The following is an 18,626-nucleotide window of genomic DNA, read 5'->3' on the forward strand; positions in this document are numbered from 1 at the left end:
CAACACCCAGGCCCAGAGTTCAATTCCCATGACAGACAAAAGATGATCATAAAGGCTTTTTATTTTTTTATTTTTTATTTTTTTTGCCAGTCCTGGGGTTTGAACTCAGGGCTCGGGCACTGTCCTTGGACACTTTTTGCTCAAGGCTAGCACTCTGCCCCTTGAGCCACAGCGCTACTTCTGGCTTTTTCTGAGTATGTGGTACAGAGGAATTGAACCTTGGCTTCATGCACAGGATTACAAAGCAGACAGAGAGGGAAGGAGAAAATGTTGGTCATACTATTATTCTACTTGGTTACCAGTATATCATACTCTAAATATTTACTGAATTCTAGTAAGTTCTTTAATTATAAATTAAATTAAAAGGATATTTTATTGTCTTTATATTTGAAAGCACATATAATTTTATGTAACAGAATATATGATGTCACTGGGCTCCAGTGTTTCACATCTCTAATTCCAGATGTTCAGATCTGATTATCACAGTTCAAAGCCAGCCAAGGCAGAAAAAGCCAAGACACTCTATTACTAACTAACCAGCAAAAAAGCTGAAGTGGGAGGTAGAGTGCTAGCCTTGAGCAAAAGTGCTCAGGGTCAGTGCTCAGGAGCTGAATTCAAGCCCCAGGACAGACTCCTCCCCACCCCCCAAAAAATGTTGAATTGGAGGCATGGATCAATTGAAAGATCACCAGCTGTGTATGTGTATGTGCATATAAATAAGCCAAATAAAACAAAAGAAAATTCAAAGATATTTGTATCTGTAAACTTACCATCTAACACAATTCCAGCAACTTCTCTTCCAACAGGAAAGAAATCCTTTTCCAGCTTCATTTCTGCTAGAAGCTAAATGATGACAAAGGCTGTTAAGACACTGTTGTCAAGAATAAAAAAAAAAGATGAGAGACTGCATTCTGAAGTCTACCACACATGACAAATGTAAATCAAAAGTCAAAGCAGGGAAAGAGAAAATCTGATTTCATTTTTGGATTTAGACAAAGCAAACAGCTTTACAAGTAGCTTTCTCTGCAGAACAGGAAACCAAGGGTTTTCAGAGGAATGAGTTGATATTCAGGACTTAATCATGAGTAGTATTACTGAAATCACCATTGGTATTTAATATAGTCTCTTTGCCAAGATGAAGTAAAATGACAATAATGGCATCTTGTAATTTTGTGAAATACTGTTTACCAGTCACCTATCAGGTAGGATGAATAAAGGAAATCTGACTAATGAGGACAAAATAGTCTCTGCTCCCAGACAACTAAAAATCATCACATGCTGGATGCTGGTGGCTTAGACCTATAATCCCAGCTACTTAAGGGGTTGAGATCTTAGAACTGTAGTTCAAAACCAGTCTGGACAGGAAACTCTGTGAGACTCTTATCTCCAATTAACATCAAACACTGGAAGTTAGGGGCTGGGAGTTTGGCCTAGAGGTAGGTAGACTGCCTTCTTAGCATGCACAAAGACCCAGGTTTGATTCCTTGGTACCACATACATAGAAAAAGCTGGAAGTAGTGCTGTGGCTCAAGTAGTAGAGCTCTCGCCTTGAGAAAGCCCAAGGGCAGTGCTCAAACCCTGAATTCAAGCCCCAGGAATGGCAAAAAAAACAACAACCCCAAAACAACAACAAAACCAAAAACAAACAAAACTGGAAGTGGTGCTATACTTCAAAGTGGTAGATAGAGCTTTGAGCAAAAGAACTCAGGGACAGCATCTAGACTCTGAGTTCAAGCCCTAGGACCAACAAAGAAAAGTCATCACAGATTTTCTCACAAGTCTTGTGTTAGGGAGTATGTAGGAACTAATGGATATTCACAGAAAAAATAGCCACATGCTGCTTTCTGACTCGTGATGTGTGAAGCTTAAGACTAAATTTTTATTCTTAAGAGAATATTACTTTGTTAGATTCTTACCAAAGTAGTAAGTTCTTATCTTTTGAAATACCATAGTAAGGTAAACCTATATTTAAGTTCGTGATATAATACTGAAAATCTTGAACATATTTGTTGGTATCAGTATTTATTTTAGAAACAGTAAAACAGAAATTGATCTGGGTGTCAGTGACTCATGTTTGTAATCCTAGCTACCAGGAGTCTGAGAATGGAGGATCATGGTTTGAAGCCAGACCTAGCAGAAGAGTCTGTGAGACTCTTATCTCCAATAAATTATTTAATAAAAGCCAGAAGTGGAGCTGTGGCTCAAGTGGTAAAGTGCTAGCCTTTGAGCACAAGAGGCTCAGAGTGCCCAGGCCCTGAGTTGAAGTCCCAGGATTGGAAAAAAAAAAACCCAAAAAACAAAAAAAGAAATGAAACAATTTGGTGGTATATTCTCTTTTTCAATTAAAAAATACACTGTATTCTCTTTTCAATGTGGAGCATTATAATTTTCTTATGATGTTCACATGACAGTTCCATAGAAATACTGAGTATTTCCATTCAGTTATTGTTAGTATTATTTGTGGTACTGGGGCTTGAACTCAGGGCCTTGTTTTTGCTAGGCAGGCACTTGAGCCCTGTATCCAGTTCTATTTTGCTTTAGTGATTTTTTGAGTAGGGTCTCACATATTTTACTCATGGTGGGCCTTGGCTTTTATCCTCCTATCTATGGTCTCCTGGGTAGTAGCTGTGATCATTTAGCATATTGATTAAGGTAGGTTCTTGAACCTTGATGCTCATGATATCTGCATCCGAAGTATCTGGGATGCTAGTCTTGAGCCACCTTGCCTGGCCTTACTGTTTTTCTTTGAGTTAGAACAGTGATTTTAATAACTGCATTTTACTTTTTTCACATTACTACAGTTTTTAATAATCATTATGGTAAGCTAATATTTGCTGCAATTTACCATTTGGTATACAGGACGGTTCTTTCCTAGATTTGGGTATGAATAGATTTGTCACAGTTTTTTTTTCTTTAATGCAGCTTATGAATACAAATGTCTATAAACAAGGATTATTTACTAGTATTCTAGTAAACTTCAAAGAATATCACTAATTTATTTCTCAAGTCACACTTCTGACAGAACTGACTAATGGTAATATTTTTTCCTCTTTAGATGCCTAGAATTATGGTGACAATATAATAAAACCAGGGTCTGACAAACTACAGTATTAACCTTTAAGAGAAAGTTGGGTGTCACTGGCTCACGCCTGCAAGCCTAGCTATTTAGGAGGCTGCGATCTCAGTGAGCATGTAGTTTAGATCCAGTTGGGGCAGACAAACCCAAGAGACTCTTGTCTCCAAAAAGCTGAAAGTGTAAATGGGGTTCAAATGGTTGACTGCCAGCGCTGAGTGAAAAAGCCAAGTGGGAATGAGAATATCCAGAACTAGGGGAACAAAACAAACAACAGAACATGAAACAGAACAAAAATCTAAGGAAAAGTTGAGCTGTGATGCATGCCTACAATCCCAGATTTGGGCAGCTGAGGTAAGAATATCTTAAGTTCAAGGCCAGCCTGGGTTGTATTCACAGTGAGACCCCGTGTCAAAAAACTAACCTGAACCAGATGCAGTGGCTCGTGCCTGTAATCCTAGCTATTCAGGAGGCTGAGATCTGAGGCTCGAGGTTCAAAGCCAGCCAGAGGCTCTAAAGTCTGTGAGAATCTTGTTTCCAATTAACCACCAGAAAACCAGAAGTGGTGCTATGGCTCAAGGGGTAGGGTGGTAGCCTTGACCTGAAGAGCTCAGGAACAGCACCCAAGCCCAGATTTCAAGCCCCATGACCAACAAAAACAAAAACAAAACAAAAAAACCCTGAAAAACTTTCCATGCTCTACTTATTGTGGTACATGTGAACATTGTTTATTTACCATGTGAATACTTCCCATAAATTTTTATGGTCAGTAATAAGAGAATACTGGAGGGTAGAAGAATAGTGCAAGATTTGAGATGTGTTTATGAGAGAGAAAAAAGGAAATGATTAAGCTTATGAACTATGTGTAAAGGCAGGAACTAGAAATGTACATAATCAATGGTTAATAAATTGATTAGATTTCCAGTTTCTATTATTATTGCACCAACAAAGGTAATTTCTTTCTTGACTTATATCTTATTATACTCAGTCTTTTGCAAAGTACAGGTGTTTATAACACAAACTCCTAAAGAATATGACTTACTCAATCATTAATTTGTCTTAATGTAGAATTACATAAATATAAAATATTTTGCTAGTGGTAGTTTTTGTCAAGGGCAACAATTTCTTGGCACTCAGAGGTCAGTTTCCATGTTTATACACTAAATATATGTTGAAACTCTCCTTTGACTTTTGGTAATAATAAAAAATACCAGTACCTTTGTATTTATCTGGCTCAGAGCACATGCTTTAACTTGAAGTTTCACAAAGTTATCCTCTGTAACAGGAAGATTTTCCTAGTGTCAAACAATAACAAAATAATGGGTTACACATTGCTATGAGAATACCCCTCATTTTGTGAAAATTGTCATGCATAATTGAACAATGTTAAACTGATCTCAATTCTTATGCTTAACAATTGAAAAAACTACAGTTACCCAACACTTATAAAATAAAAAGAATAAAGGTGAGGGATAGATGACACTATACAAAAGGAAATATACTTATTACCTGACTCATGTAAATGTAACCCTTCTACATATCACCTCCAAAATAACAATGAAGTAAATTTTAAAAAATAAAGCTACTCAGGAAGATGAGATCTGAGGATCACAGTTTGAAGGCAGTGCCGGCAAGAAAGTCTGTGAGACTCTTATCTCCAATAAACTACTCAGAAAAAAACTGGAAGTAGTACTGGGAGTTTGGCCTAGTGGTAGAGTGCTTGCCTAGCATGCACAAAGACCTGGGTTTGATGGCCTGGTACCACTTACATAGAAAAAGCCTGATGTGGTGCTGTGGCTCAAGTGGTAGAGCCCTAGCCTTCAGAAAGCCCAAGGACAGTGCTCAAGCCCTGAGTTCAAGCCCCAAGACTGACAAAAAAAAAATCTGGAAGTGGTATAAGGGCTCAGGTGATAAGTGTGCTACCCTTGAGCACAAAGAGGCTCAGATACAGCATACAGGGCATGAGTTCAAGCCCCACTACAAGGGGAAAAAAAAGTAAAGGAAATTTTATGGAATTATTTATAAAAAACTTCAGGCACCAAGATACTAGCATAGGTATATGTCTACATAATAGTTTTATGTTAATAAACTTGAACAACAAATATATACTTTATTCCATCTTAAATAATCTGACAGTATCATACCATACCATTCACAATGGATATCCATAAACATACACACAACTGGTATCCATAGTAATATTGAAATTTTATTTATGCTGTAAAAAATTTTTTTGCAGAGTCACTTGTTCATCTATTCCTAACATGCTTTGCATAGTTCAGTGTATCTCATGGAATATAAGTGGCCAATATTTAAAATTAATGGAATTTAATTACGTCTCATATTCATAGCTATATGTAACTTTAAATGCCAAAAAGCATTCCAAATTCAGACACTTAGCATCATTTAAAAGATGCTACTAAATGTATTAATACCTTCTCCAGTGATCTTTACCTTGCTACCATCATGAATGAAAATATTCTCAACTTTGAGATGTCCAAAGTGGACTCAAAGACTGGCAAACAGTAACTCTTGTGTGGCTTTACTCCCTAGATTCTACCAAAGAGATTACTGATTTACTTGACATAAACACAATAACTTTTTGAATTTAGATTTGATATTTAGTAATATATCTGAAGATATTAATAAAAATATTAATACATTTGTAAATTGTACTTTTGGGGAACCTGGAGACAATTTTTTTCTAAGATCCAATCAAATTTTAGATTTTAAAAACTTTATTATTCAGTGGTAGATTTAGTCTCCTGATTTAAAGAATTCTGTTGGTGGTGGTGGTGGTCATGGGCGTGGACTCTGGGCCTGGGCGCCACAGTGTCACTTTCAGTTTTCTGGTGGTTAATCGGAGATAAGATTCTTATAGACATTAGTGCCTGGGCTAGCTTTGAACTACGATCCTCAGATCTCAGCTTCCTGAGTAGCTAGGATTACAGGTAGGAGCCACTGCACCTGGCTATGATTTAAAGAATTTTTGAATTAACAAAAAAAGGGAAAAACTGGATTATGTTCACCATCCAGAAATTCTATTATGCAATGCTGATAAACATACAGCAATTAATTTTTACTCATAAATTATACTGAAATTATTCTGGCTTATTACAAACTTTTTTAATAAACCATATGTAAAAGTTTTACTATTTATGTTTAAAATAGTAAAATACTAGAGATCAAAGGTTAGTGAATGAAGTAACTTTGCCATCTTTCAAAATTTATGTGAAAGACATGAATTCACCCGGTAGTAGCTTTAAAAACCTTTTGTTTCCAGGTGCCACTGGATCATGCTTTTAGTCCTAGCTACTCAGGAAGCTGAGATCTGAGGATCACAGTTCAAAGTCAGCAAGGCAGGAATAGGCCATGAGACTCTTATCTCCAAATAACCACCAGAACACCAGAAGTGGCACTATGGCTCAAGGGGTGGGTCGTAGACTTGAGCTGAAGAGCTCAGGGACAATGTCCAGGCTCAGAGTTCAAGCCTCATGACTGACAATAAATAAATAAGTAAATAAATAAATAAAATATATATTTACACACATACTCTTAATATGAACCATGATTTTCACATAAAGATTAAAGAAATTAATTTGGGGGGATTCATTTAAACTTTTGCTTATTTAGCTCTATTCAAAATAACTAATGCTGTACTTAAAAACTTATTTACAGAAAATAACCTCCTATCTCATTTAACGATTAAACAATTTTTCTTACCTTTTCTTGAAATACAAATGCTATTTCTTCATTTGTAGAACCTTGTTGAAAATATAACCCTTTCATAGTAGTCACCTAAAACAAACAAATACAATTAAAGTCTCCCAAAACAAATGAAAACTGGAAAAACTGGATAAAATGGCAACTATGAATATTGTCTTCAAACAGGTAAATTAATTAAATAATGCATGTATTTATTGCTTGCAAGTCCTCAGGCAAGAACTATCCCTGAGCTTCTTCTGCTCCAGGCTAGCCCTCTACCACTTGACCCACAGCACCTCTTCTGACTTTTTCATTAATGTAGTACTGAGGAATCAACCTGGGGCTTCATGCATCCCGGGCAAGCACTCTGTCAATAAGCCACATTCCTACTCCTCAAACAGGTACATTTAGATATGAGATCAAATAAGAGGGAATGATGGTCCACGCCTGTAATCCAGGGCCCATAATCCTAGTTTAGGGTAGGGAGATTGGGGAAGGAGCAGGAAGATCTCTACTTTAAGAGGCTAAATAAATAAAAACAAAATAAAGGGAAAGGTGAACCACTAAGAAATTGGTTAAAATTGTTGAAACTGTACTCCATCATTCTTCTATAGCAGTCTAGAAGCCTTTTCATTATCCTTTCCACCTCCCATTTCATTTTTTGTGGTACTGGGGGTTTGAATTCAGGACAGTGAACTTATCAAGAAGTTGTTCTACCACTTGAGACACTGTCAGTTTGTTTTGCTTTCGTGTGTGTGTGTGTGTGTGTGTGTGTGTGTGTGTGTATGTGTGTATGTATGCGTGCGCACGTGCACATGCATGCGTGTGCCAGGCTTGGGGTTTGAGTTTAGGGCCTAGGTGCTGTCCCTGTCCTTTCTTTGCTCTTGGCTAGTACTGTACCACGTGAGCCACAGCTCTGCTTCTGGCATTTTAAAGTCTAATATTGGAGATAAGAGTCTCACAGACTTTCCTGCCAGGTCAGAACCCTGATCCTCAGATCAGCCTTCTGAGTAAGTAGGATTACAGGCATGAGCGACTGGCACCTAACCCTTTCACATTCAGTTTTTTTTTTACTTTGTTTGATCCCATTTCTGTCCTTTTGGTGCTAGGACGGTAGGTACATGCCAGTATATGTGCACCCAGACATTGTGCTTTCCCTGTAGCTTGGGACAACAGGTGCATGCCACCATGTCTAGCTACTGACTGAATGGAGCCTTGTGAACTTTCATGCCAGAAAGTACAAGTCTAGGATCTCTAACACCCAAGTAGCTACATTACAGGCTTGAGTGTGCTCAGCTTCCACAACGTTACATTTTCATAGTAATCATACTGCAAGCCTTTTAAAAAAATGTAAATTTATACAAGTATAAAACATATTTAGAAAGCACACAAATTCTAAATGTACAGATTGTGCAATTTTAAAGTGAATATGCTCCTGTCACCCAGGAAACACATCACTGGAAATTCAGATGCTCTTCTGCTTGCTTCTAGTCACTACCTGCCTAGTTCTTTCAAGAAACCCAGCACCCTGACTTCTTTTTCCTCCAAATATTTCTTCATTGAGAGTAAGTAATTACATATATCTCACAGTACTGAGGCGTAATTTTACTTAGCTAAGTCACAATATGTATATACATATATATATATATATATATATTTTTTTTTTTTGGCTGTGGGGCTTGAACTCTGGTCCTGGGTGCTATCCTTGAGCTCTTCAGCTCAAGGCTACCACCCTACCCTGAGAACCACAGCCAGTTTTCAAGTGGTTAATTGGAGATCTCAGTCCCCTTGAGTAGCTAGGATTACAGGCATGAGCCACTGCACTCGGCTCAAAATAACTTTTTTTACTTTCATAATAATAAGCATCACCATTCTAATCTACAAAACTTACAAATGATGAAAAATACAAAAACCGGGCTGGGAATTTGGCCTAGTGGTAGAGTGCTTGCCTAGCATGCACGAAGACCTGGGTTTGATTCCTCGGTACCACATGCATTGAAGAAAGCTGGAAGTGGTGCTGAGGCTCAAGTGGTAGAGCTCTAGCCTTGACAAAGTCCAAGGACAGGGCTTAGGCCCTGAGCTCAAGCCCAGGACTGGCAAAAACAACAACAACAACAAAAAAAAACCCCCAAAACCAAAAACAAGCAAAAACCTCAAGTTTTACATAAGAAAAAAGTTTAACTCTTCAAATATTGACAATAAAACTATGTCTTTCAGATTGCCAGCACCCTGACTTTTAATAGCACAGACTTCTGAACTTACAGAAATGTGGCCATTGCCCATCTTTATGTCGGCTTCAGTTCTCTTAATATTACTTTGATTTCACTCATGTTGCTGGTTGCAGTCCATTCACTTATTGCTTTATGTTTATTTCATTGTACGAGTAAGTTACTATCTATCCCTTCTACTATAGATACGACATTTGATTTGTTTCTGGTTTGGGGGGGAGTTCTTAAATATTTGGAGAAACGTTTTTGTGAAAGCTATTATTACAGTTTTCTTATCCATAAGATGAATGCATCTCTCCATCTCCAACTGGGGACTAAACTCCTCAACAAATAAATCTCAAAAGAGATTAAGACTCACAGTTGGGGGCTCACTGCACCAGTTATACCAGAAGTGGGATAAAAACCAGGTACTACTGATGAATTTCAAAGTTATTATTTTTAATCATTAGTGCCTAATAGTTTCCTGCCTAATAGGAAAAATCACTTAAAGCTAGAATTTTTGTATACTTTAGGATAATTATTAAGTACTTATTGATACAACTAGACATATAATTTGTAGGTCCCAGTATACAATGATAGTGTAGAAAATGTAAATTGAAATTATTAAAATTTCCAACCTGCAACAGCAGAATAACAAACCAAGGATGCCCCCCCCCATTTTTTTTGCTAGTCCTGGGCCTTGAACTCAGGGCCTGAGCACTGTCCTTGGGCTTTCTCAAGGCTCCTGGCTAGGATAGGCCCTTCTAAGCATGAGTCTATTAACATTCCATGTCTATGTACTAGCCTTATTTCACTCTGGCATAGTAGTAGATCCTACAGGATTCACACAAAAAGATTCTTTCCTAAGTGTTGCTGGGCAATAATTTGTAGGATGAGATAATCCAATGCTGGGACTAGTGAAATGTATTTCACTAGGGGCCTGTGGACAAAAGGGAAGAATCTCAGCACAGCTACCCCACATATGTTCTCTACATAACATCTAACCGTTTCTGCTAGTTTTCAAGGTCCTTTAAAACCGTTACCAAGGGCCGGGAGTTTGGCCTAGTGGTAGAGTGCTTGCCTGGCATGCATGAAGACCCGGGTTTGATTCCTTGGTACCACATACACAGAAAAAGCTAGAAGTGGTGCTATGGCTCAAGTGGTAGAGCTCTAGCCTTGAGAAAACCCAAGGACAGTGCTCAGGCCCTGAGCCCAAGCACAGGATTGGCAAAAACACAGACACACAGACACACACAGAGACACACACACACACACAGAGAGAGAGAGAGAGAGAGAGAGAGAGAGAGAGAGAGAGAGAGAGAGAGAGAGAGAGAGAAACAGTTACCAAGCTTCTCTCAGTCTATTTTATTCCACCCACAACTTTTAACTTTTTAACAGTTTGAGTCAACATGACTTCATACCATATGGTTACCCTGACTTAGGTCTTCCAGGCATGGCATGTTCTCTGAGAGTGTGCTGTACTAACTCTACAAATTCTGCTAAGTAAACGAAGATCAAGTCCTCCTCCCTTCCTAGAATCACCCTTAGTGACAGTCTATCCCATCTGTACCATGCATCTAGCCTTCTTTATGTACCAACCAACTTTATTTTACTTACCAACTCAGTTATTAGCTGCTTGGATCAATCAACCCCTGCTTGCTTGATGGGAAGCATAGGCTGGCCTCTACCACCTGGTCCTCCTTCTTCTAACACTGTGTACTAGGATTATGGATGTACACAATTTGCTGAGCAATATACTTTATTATTAAATTAACCTCCTACTCAAGTCCAGAGCGACTAGAGCTGCTTCCTGTAGGAATGGGATAATTCCCTATCAGTATCCCAGTCCTGGGGCTTGAATTTAGGGCCTAGGTGCTGTCCCTAGTTAGTACTCTACCACTTGAGCTACAGTGCCACTTCTGGCTTTTTCTGTTTTTTGGTACTGAGGAATCAAACCCGGGGCTTCCTGCATGCTAGGCAAACACTCTACCATTAAGCCACATTCCCAGCCCAAACCATCTTTCTCTGTAATTATGAAAGCCCATTTTTGGGGGCTGGGAGTTTGGCCTGGTGGTAGAGTGCTCGCCTAGCATGCACGGAGACCCCGGTTTGATTCCTCCGTACCATATGTACAGAAAAGCCAAAACTGGTGCTGTGGCTTAAGTGGTAGAGCACTAATCTTCAGGAAAGCCCAAGGACAGTGCTCAGGCCCTGAGTTAAGTCTCCAGGACTGGTAAAAAAAAAAAAGAAAGAAAGAAAGAAAGAAAAAAAGCCCATTTTTCTCTGCTCACTAAATTTTAAAACTAATCTGAACTCATGGCCCAGATGAGTGGTCACATGAATCTTATAGTATCCTCCTATTTCAAAGATTCTAGAAGATACCTATTTATTCATACCTTGAGAAAATATTTAAAAAATAAAGCCCAAGACTTATTACAGGTGGCTCATGCATCTGTAGTTCTAGCTATTCAGGAGGCTGAGATGTGAGAATTGAGATTCAAAGCTAGCTTGGGCAGGAAAGTCTGTGAGACTTATCTACAATTAACCACCAGAAAACTGGAAATGGTGCTGTGGCTCCAAGTGGTAGAACATTAGCCTTGAGCTGGAGAGCTCAGGGAGAGTTCCTGTGTTCTTGGTTCAAGTCCCATGGCCAACAAAAATAAATTGAAAACTAAAGTAAAAATAAACAAAGCAAAAATTATGTTCATAATAATGCCAGTATTCTCAATCTAATCACACTAAATAGTTCCTCCACATTAAGTGAACAGTGGAAAAAAATGATCTAGTTCAAAACTACGTGAGATCAAAAATAGTCTGTTACAAAGTAAAGCAAGAAGGAAAAAAACAAGAAGGATGTTTTTGCAAGTGGCCAGAGGAAAAATGAGAAACTACTCATAATTTGTTTTGTAGCCTCCCTTCCCCCAAAGAAGAAATATGGAATTCCAAACACTACAAAAATCCTAGAATGAATGATAGTCAAGGCTTACAAAATTTGTCAAGCACTGGTCCAGATTAAACAGAAGACTTAAACCAATTGTTTAATAAGCTTTTTAATGAATTTAAGGGTATTTGCAGAAATAATTGTTATTAAATGACAATAGAAATTAAAATATGTGGTATAATTTTTAAGAAAGTTATGAAATATTGAAGTTATATATTCTACTGTAAAGTTTGCTAAATCAAAAGAATACCATATAAAATTTGGGACTTTTTTTTCCATTGCAGTGTTGGGGACTGAAACCAGAAGCTCTTACCTGTTAAAGTGCTACACCACTGAGCTACACTCCCAGTATAGTATGTAAACTTTTTCTTTTTTTTTTTTTTTACAGACTATACTTTTAACTTAGGGTTTTATGCTTCCCACACAGTCACTCTGTAGATAAGCTATACCTCTAAAGCCAGTAAAACTATGTATAAATTTTCCAGCTAAGTTGGGAGAGGTGGCTCATGCTTGTAATTTTAGCTAGTCAGGAGGCTGATATCTGAGCATGCTGATTTGAGGCTATCCTGGGCTGGAAAGGCTGTGAGACTTTTTTCTTCACTTACTCACCAAAAAAGCCAGAAATGGGGCTATGGATAAGTGTTAGAGTGACAGCCTTAAGCAACAAATCTGGGTAACAGTGCCCAGGCCTTGAGTTCAAGCTTTGATACTGCACACATGCACACAAAATAGCTGATATGCCTTGAGAGGCATATAAATTTTATACTTTTAGAAGTATATCAGAATTTTAAAAACACTTTACATAAATGAGCTAATTGAAGATAATGTTAGTAACTTTAAAGGAATAAAATTCATAATGGATATAAGTGTATTAAAGTATGTAGAAAAAGAAACTAAGATATTTTAACATAATTTTTTTTTTTTTGCCAGTTCTGGGGCTTGAACTCAGGGTCTGGGCACTGTCCTTGGGCTTTTTCAAGGTTAGCGTTCTCTAACTCTTGAGCCATATCACCACTTCCAGCTTTTTCTGAAACAGGGTTTACCACTTTTATTACCACTACTACTACTACTATTATTATTATTATTATTATTATTATTATTGTGCTAGTATTAGGCTTGAGCTTTGGGTGCTTAGCCTTTTTACTCAGAGTTGACACTCTACCACATCTCTGCTTCTGGCTTTTGGCTGGTTAATTGAATGTAAAAGTCTTTAGGATTTACATGGGTAAGTGTTGAACAGAAATCATTGGTTCGATCTTAGCCTTCTGAGTAGCTAGGACTATAGGTGTGAGCTACCAGTGTCTGACTTTACCTTTAAAAAAATTATTTTAGGCCAGGCGTTTGGCCTAGGGGTAGAGTGCTTGCCTAGCATGCACAAACACCTGGGTTCGATTCCTTGCTGCCACATACATAGAAAAAAGCCAGAAGTGGTGCTGAGGCTCAAGTGGTAGAGCTCTAGCCTTGAGAAAGTCCAAGGACAGTGCTTATGCCCTGGGTTCAAACCCAGGACTGGCAAAAAAATATAATAATAATTTAAAAAATTATTTCATTTTTTGGTACCAGTCCTGGGGCTTGGACTTAGGGTCTGGGTGTGTCCCAGAGCTTTTCTTTATTTGCTAAGGCTAGCACTGTACTGCTTTATTTTATGCAACCTAAGAAGTAATGATAGCTGGAGGAGCTGAAGACCAAACATTCCTTTTTGATCTGTAGGCTTTAGGCAGAATAAAAAGCCACGTAAACAGAAAAAGGTATTTGCCTAGCCTTTGGGAGGCTGATCACTAGGATCTCAATTTAAGGCCAGTGTGGGCTATGTCGGGAGATCTTGTCTCAAAACAACAGCAGCAAATCCCGAGGGGCATAGGATTGTCCTAAAAGTAGTCTATGTGAAGTTCACACTATAAGAAAACATTCACCCTTCATTAACAAAATATAGCCAGGCATGGTGATTCCTGCCTGTAATCCCAGCAATGAAGAGGCTGAGACAGGAGGTTCATCAAGAGTTCAAGGCCAGCTTGTGCTACAGAATAGGATCATGTCTCAAGGGAAAAGTTCACCACAAATAAAAGCAGAAAAAACTGTGAATCACAGTGTGCGATTTTAAGAATTCCCAAGCTTTGCCAGCTCATGACTGCCCAAGTTTTATATAGGATTGGCCCAGTCTTAAGTATCTCTTTCAACTTTTCAACTATCTTCTTCAATCCTTTCTGCTCAATTTTTTTTTTTAATGGAGCAGCACACAGAACTAGAAAACTACCGTCATACTTTTCTGCTAATATCAGGTAGCTCGACTTATATGGGGGAACTCCTTCATGTTCACATCTGAACCCTTCAGGCTCTGCTGCAGACTGGAGCCAGAAGCATCGATGAGATGAAATTAGTTAAAAGGTAAAAGAATATAGACTGCTACGGTTGATGGAGAGAATTTACAAATGCTACGTGATGCTGGTTTGAGTTGTCAGTGACTTCCAAGGGTGGCTCCATGAATAAAATACAGTAGTATATAAAAGACACTCATTACAAGACTTGGCTTTCAGTAAGTATTAGCTTCCCCCGCTTTGAATTTTTTTTTTACACTATTATTTCTGTAAGTTCATCAGAATACCTCTAAAGTTGTTCTGAAGTCCACAGAACAGGGCAGTGTGCAGCTCAACCGTTGACAGTGTGTACACTGCTCTATTTATTATATGATCAGATTGGCACAGAAGCCAGTAGCTACAGGTGGTTACCGAGCACATGAACCAGGCAGGCTGGAAAGGCCTTAGGAAGACTACAGGAACCAAGTAGATACGACTATTTTTAATTGACACAGTTTGGAGAGTTCTGGGTTAAAGGAAACGTCAGGAGTAACTTCCTGTGTTTCTTTTCACTTTTTAAGTGCACGTACGTGGCTCAATCTGTATCTCTTGGACAGAGGTGATTTAGAATAGTCATGCTAACTAGCAGGACCTGGGGGCTAGGTGAGAACTGCGAATCATCAGCCCAGACCTCCAGAGGTGATTCTTGTTCTAGAGAATTCTGGTGCTTCGATTAATGAAAGGGTCGGATCTGGGCTCGTGGCCATAGACACGAAGACTGAGCTTCAGCTAAGTGCTTGCTTGAAACAGGGAAGAGAAAGAGGGGAAAAAAAAGAAACAAAACAAAACAGAACAAAACAACAACAACCACAGAGCAATTTTAAAAACTCGGAGTGGGGAGAAACGGATTCTAGACCCCCGTCTGCATAAAAGTGGAGGGTGAGGAGAGCGGAGAAAGCCTGCGGGTTCGGGAGTTGCTTGTTACATGCAGTCTTATCCGCCCTGCAGCGGCCTCAGCTAAGCAAGCTAGGCCGGGGCCCGACCGGCCTCCCGTCAAGGTGCCACCCGAACCACCATCCGCCTCGGGGTCAGACGGTTCCGTCGGGCGATTCTCCATGTGTTTTGGCCAAAGTCCCGTTTCCCAAGACCCGCGACACGGTTCCCCGGAGGCTCACCTGCTTCGGAGGAGCCTCAACCGCCAGCGCCTTCGCCGCCACCACCTCTCAGCCCTTTCCATAAGGGCAAGCCCCCTGAGGCCCACACGGTGCTACCATTGGTCAGACCACCCGTCAGTCGTAGAAGGGTGGCGAAAGACACAGCGACGGAGCCCGGAACTACAACTCCCGACATGCTCCGCTCGATAGAGACGTACGGCACCGCCGCAGGGAAGAGCAATAAATGGACTGGGTTGTATTCTGTCGGACGGATTCCGTTCTATGCAAATTAGAGGGAAGGGCCACACCCTTCCTCATTCCAAGCGTACCCTAGCCACCTCCCTGGGGGGTGTGTCCTGCCTGGCCTTTCGCTTCTCGTTATTCATTCTCTCTCTCTTTCTGTCTCTTTTTTGGTCTTTTGGCAGTCCTGGAGCTTGGACTCAGGGAGCACTGTCCTTGGGCTTTCCTCAAGGCTAGCGCTCCTACCACTTGAGCCACAAGCACCACTTCTGGCCTTTTCTGTGTATGTGGCACGGAGGAATCTAACCCGGGTCTTTGTGCATGCTAGGAAAGCACTCTACCCCTAGGCCACGCTCCCGGCCACGTTATTCTCTTTTGTAAAACCTTCCATAACTTAGGTGAATGCGTCCTAGATACTGGTTAGCGCTGCAACCAGTATCTAGATGCACCGAATCGTGGTAAAAAAAAAAAAATTGTTACTTTCCAGACAAGAAACCTTCGGTTACGCCTTCCTGGAGCAGGCACATCCCCCCAGAGCCTCCTGATTGGCTTATCTGGCTGTCACTCCGGACTCCGCAATTCTTTAAAGCTCACCCCTCCTTTTTTCTCCCGCGGTGGGCGGGGCCAGAGGTAGGCGGCGCCCAGAGGCGTGGCTTCCTTCCGATTGGTAGACCGTCGTCTCCACCCACTTGCGGGCGGAGACGGAGGGATGGAAGGGGGCGGAGGAGGCTGCGGAGGGAGATGAGGAGATAGGCGGGAGTGGGGGAGCGAAGAAGGCCGCCGGGAGTGGAGGAGCGCGGGGAGGCCGCGCAGCTTGGTTGCTCGGTAGTACGGCGGCTCGTGAGGGAGAATCCCGAGCGGGGTCCGGGACGGCCGGCAGGCGGGCGCGAGGGGATGGTGTGCGGGGCTGCGGCTCCTGCGTCCCTCCCCGCGGCGTGTGAGCTGCACTGATTTCGCGTCTGGGGCGGCAGCGCGCACCCGCCCGGAGATGAGGTGAGCAGCGGGCGCCCGGCGGCGGCGGCGGCGGCGGCCTGGACCGCGGTAGGCGCGCGGGGGCGGGGGTCGGCACGATGGCCGCTCGGGGTTCTGGTCCCGCGGCCCGGCGCGCGTCCCTCCGGCCCGGCCGCCCTTCTCCCGGTGCCGCTCGCCGGCTTGGCGCGGCAGCGCCTGCTGCTCCGCCTTGTCCTTTCCAATCCTCCCGGGGGCGGCGGCGGCGGCGGCGGCGGCGGCCGTGAGCCAGCGGACCAGCGCCCGGAGGCCGGGGCTCCGCGGTGGGCCCCGCGGTGGGGAGGGTGGGGGTGGCGGCCGCGGGACGGGCTTGCGGTTGAATGGGCGCCCGGCAGCCCTGGCCGGCCGAGCGGGCGTTCTCAGGTCTTCCTGAAGGGGCATCGAGGGCGGCCGGTCCTCCCAAAGGCTGACCTCGCTGCCCTCGGTCGCCGGTGGGTGGCGGGCCGGCCCTGCATCCCCTTCTCCCGGGGAAGCGGTGCTCGCGCGGAGCGGCGTCGCTCCGCCCGCTCGTCCCCCCCCCCCCCAGCCTCGAGTCCCCGGCTCGTCTCCTTTTCTTCTCCCTCGCGTGCCTGCAGAATCCTTTCAATGAAGGGCAGTCAATGCCGTTTGGCACCGGGCGGTGCTGCCCGGACTGCCTTTGATGATCCTGTTCAGTACCACCGCAGGGTGAGCGCGTCCCCGGCTAGGCGCTTCGGCTTCTCTTTTACGCACGGACTCACGAATGCGTTCTCTTCTGGGTTGGAAATGTAATCCAAATGCCCAAGGGGAAAAAAAGACAGGAAAACAAAACGGAATGGGCTGCGCCTTCTTTGGCTCCTGTTCGCCTTCGATGTGGAAGAGAACTTCGTGGATGACATTTCCTATGGGCCGTCTTTTGTTGTGCTTCAGACCAAAAGGTTTTGCTTTTGGAGAAATAGACTAGCGGCTTCTTCTTGGTGGAGTTTGGAGCGTGTGGTGATTTTTTTTTGAGGGGGGGGTAGCATCTTGAATATCAAAGTTTCCTTTCTAAGTTTGCAATCATCATTGCTTCTCCCGAAAGCAGAAAACCAACCTGAATATTTCAATATAAGCTGACTAAGGGGCAGATGCGCTTCTTTTGTGCCTACGTGTTGGTGTCCTTTCTCTTGCTGGTTCTGTGATCTGAAACGTACGGACAATAAAATATAGATCAGAAGCACAACTATGCAGACAATGGCAACTGGAAGACCTATCAGCAGAGAGATTTACGAATTCCGTTGAACGGATGAGGAGAAATGCTCAGAGAGCCAGCTCATGGATTATGTAGTGGACAGGATGTGAGGGCAGAACTGGGGCCAGGAGCCAGCAGGGCAGCTGCTCTGAGTGTGGCGACTCTAACCCCCCAAGTACGAGGATGTTATTTGCTGCGACACCTTCATGTTTTTCCTTTTTTCTTTGTGTGTGTGTGTGTGTGTGTGTGTGTGTGTGTGTGTGTATGTATGTGCGTGTGCGCTCGTGCTCCTGCGCCAGCCAGTACTGGGGTTTGAACTCAAGAGTCTGGGTTCCGTCCCTTGGTTTTTTCTCTCAAGGCTGGCCCTCTGTCACTACAGCCACAGTTCCATTACTGCCTGCTTGGTGGTTAATTGGGAATAATCGACTTTCCCTGCCGGAGCTGGCTGTCTTGGGACCGTGATCCTCAGATGAGCACCTGACACTCAGCTGACACCTTGATTCTATTAGGAGTTTAAGGTTAAAAATGTAGAAGCTTAAACACCTTTCACACTCATTTTTTTTTTTTTAATTTCCGTTTGTCTTTCTCTGGGAATGAAATACTGCTTTCTTGTTCAAATCTTTTTCCCTTCAGTTATTTTGCTTGAAGTATTATTCTTCAGGTATTTGCTTATAACATTTTAATGAAATGTCATTTAAATGAAATGTCTTCCTGGCCTTGCCTCCTGCCTGTAATCCTCGCTACTTATGAGGCTGAGATCTGGGAATCGTGGTTCAAAGACATTGTAGGCAGGAAAGTCTGTGAGACTCTCTTCT

The 18,626-nt window shown here is 42.1% G+C and overlaps 2 protein-coding genes across 7 annotated transcripts in view; one reads left to right on the forward strand and one right to left on the reverse strand.

The window, feature by feature from the left end:
* Cryzl1 (crystallin zeta like 1) overlaps window positions 1–15,510 on the reverse strand; it is a 35,578-nt gene extending 20,068 nt beyond the window's left edge. Inside the window, exons 1-4 of one of the 3 annotated variants that reach the window (XM_090349030.1) lie at window positions 15,396–15,510; window positions 6,797–6,871; window positions 4,291–4,368; window positions 771–843 (exon numbers count right to left, since the gene is read on the reverse strand). In XM_090349030.1, coding sequence (XP_090205156.1) covers window positions 771–843; window positions 4,291–4,368; window positions 6,797–6,862 — 217 coding nt within the window. In that variant the 5' untranslated portion in view covers window positions 6,863–6,871; window positions 15,396–15,510. The remainder of the gene's footprint in view (window positions 1–770; window positions 844–4,290; window positions 4,369–6,796; window positions 6,872–15,395) is intronic. The other 2 variants (XM_090349023.1, XM_090349036.1) reach the window with 2 other exon arrangements.
* Window positions 15,511–16,337: 827 nt separating this feature from the next.
* Window positions 16,338–18,626, forward strand: part of Itsn1 (intersectin 1) — a 181,109-nt gene continuing 178,820 nt past the window's right edge. For 2 of the 4 annotated variants that reach the window (XM_090349060.1, XM_090349067.1), the window contains exon 1: window positions 16,338–16,607. The gene's annotated coding sequence lies outside the window, so the exon portion shown is untranslated. The remainder of the gene's footprint in view (window positions 16,608–18,626) is intronic. The other 2 variants (XM_090349046.1, XM_090349054.1) reach the window with 1 other exon arrangement.

The sequence above is a fragment of the Megascapheus bottae genome, chromosome 1 (genome assembly GCF_031878675.1).
Source record: "Megascapheus bottae isolate mThoBot1 chromosome 1, mThoBot2.hap1, whole genome shotgun sequence".
Taxonomy (NCBI): domain Eukaryota; kingdom Metazoa; phylum Chordata; class Mammalia; order Rodentia; family Geomyidae; genus Megascapheus; species Megascapheus bottae.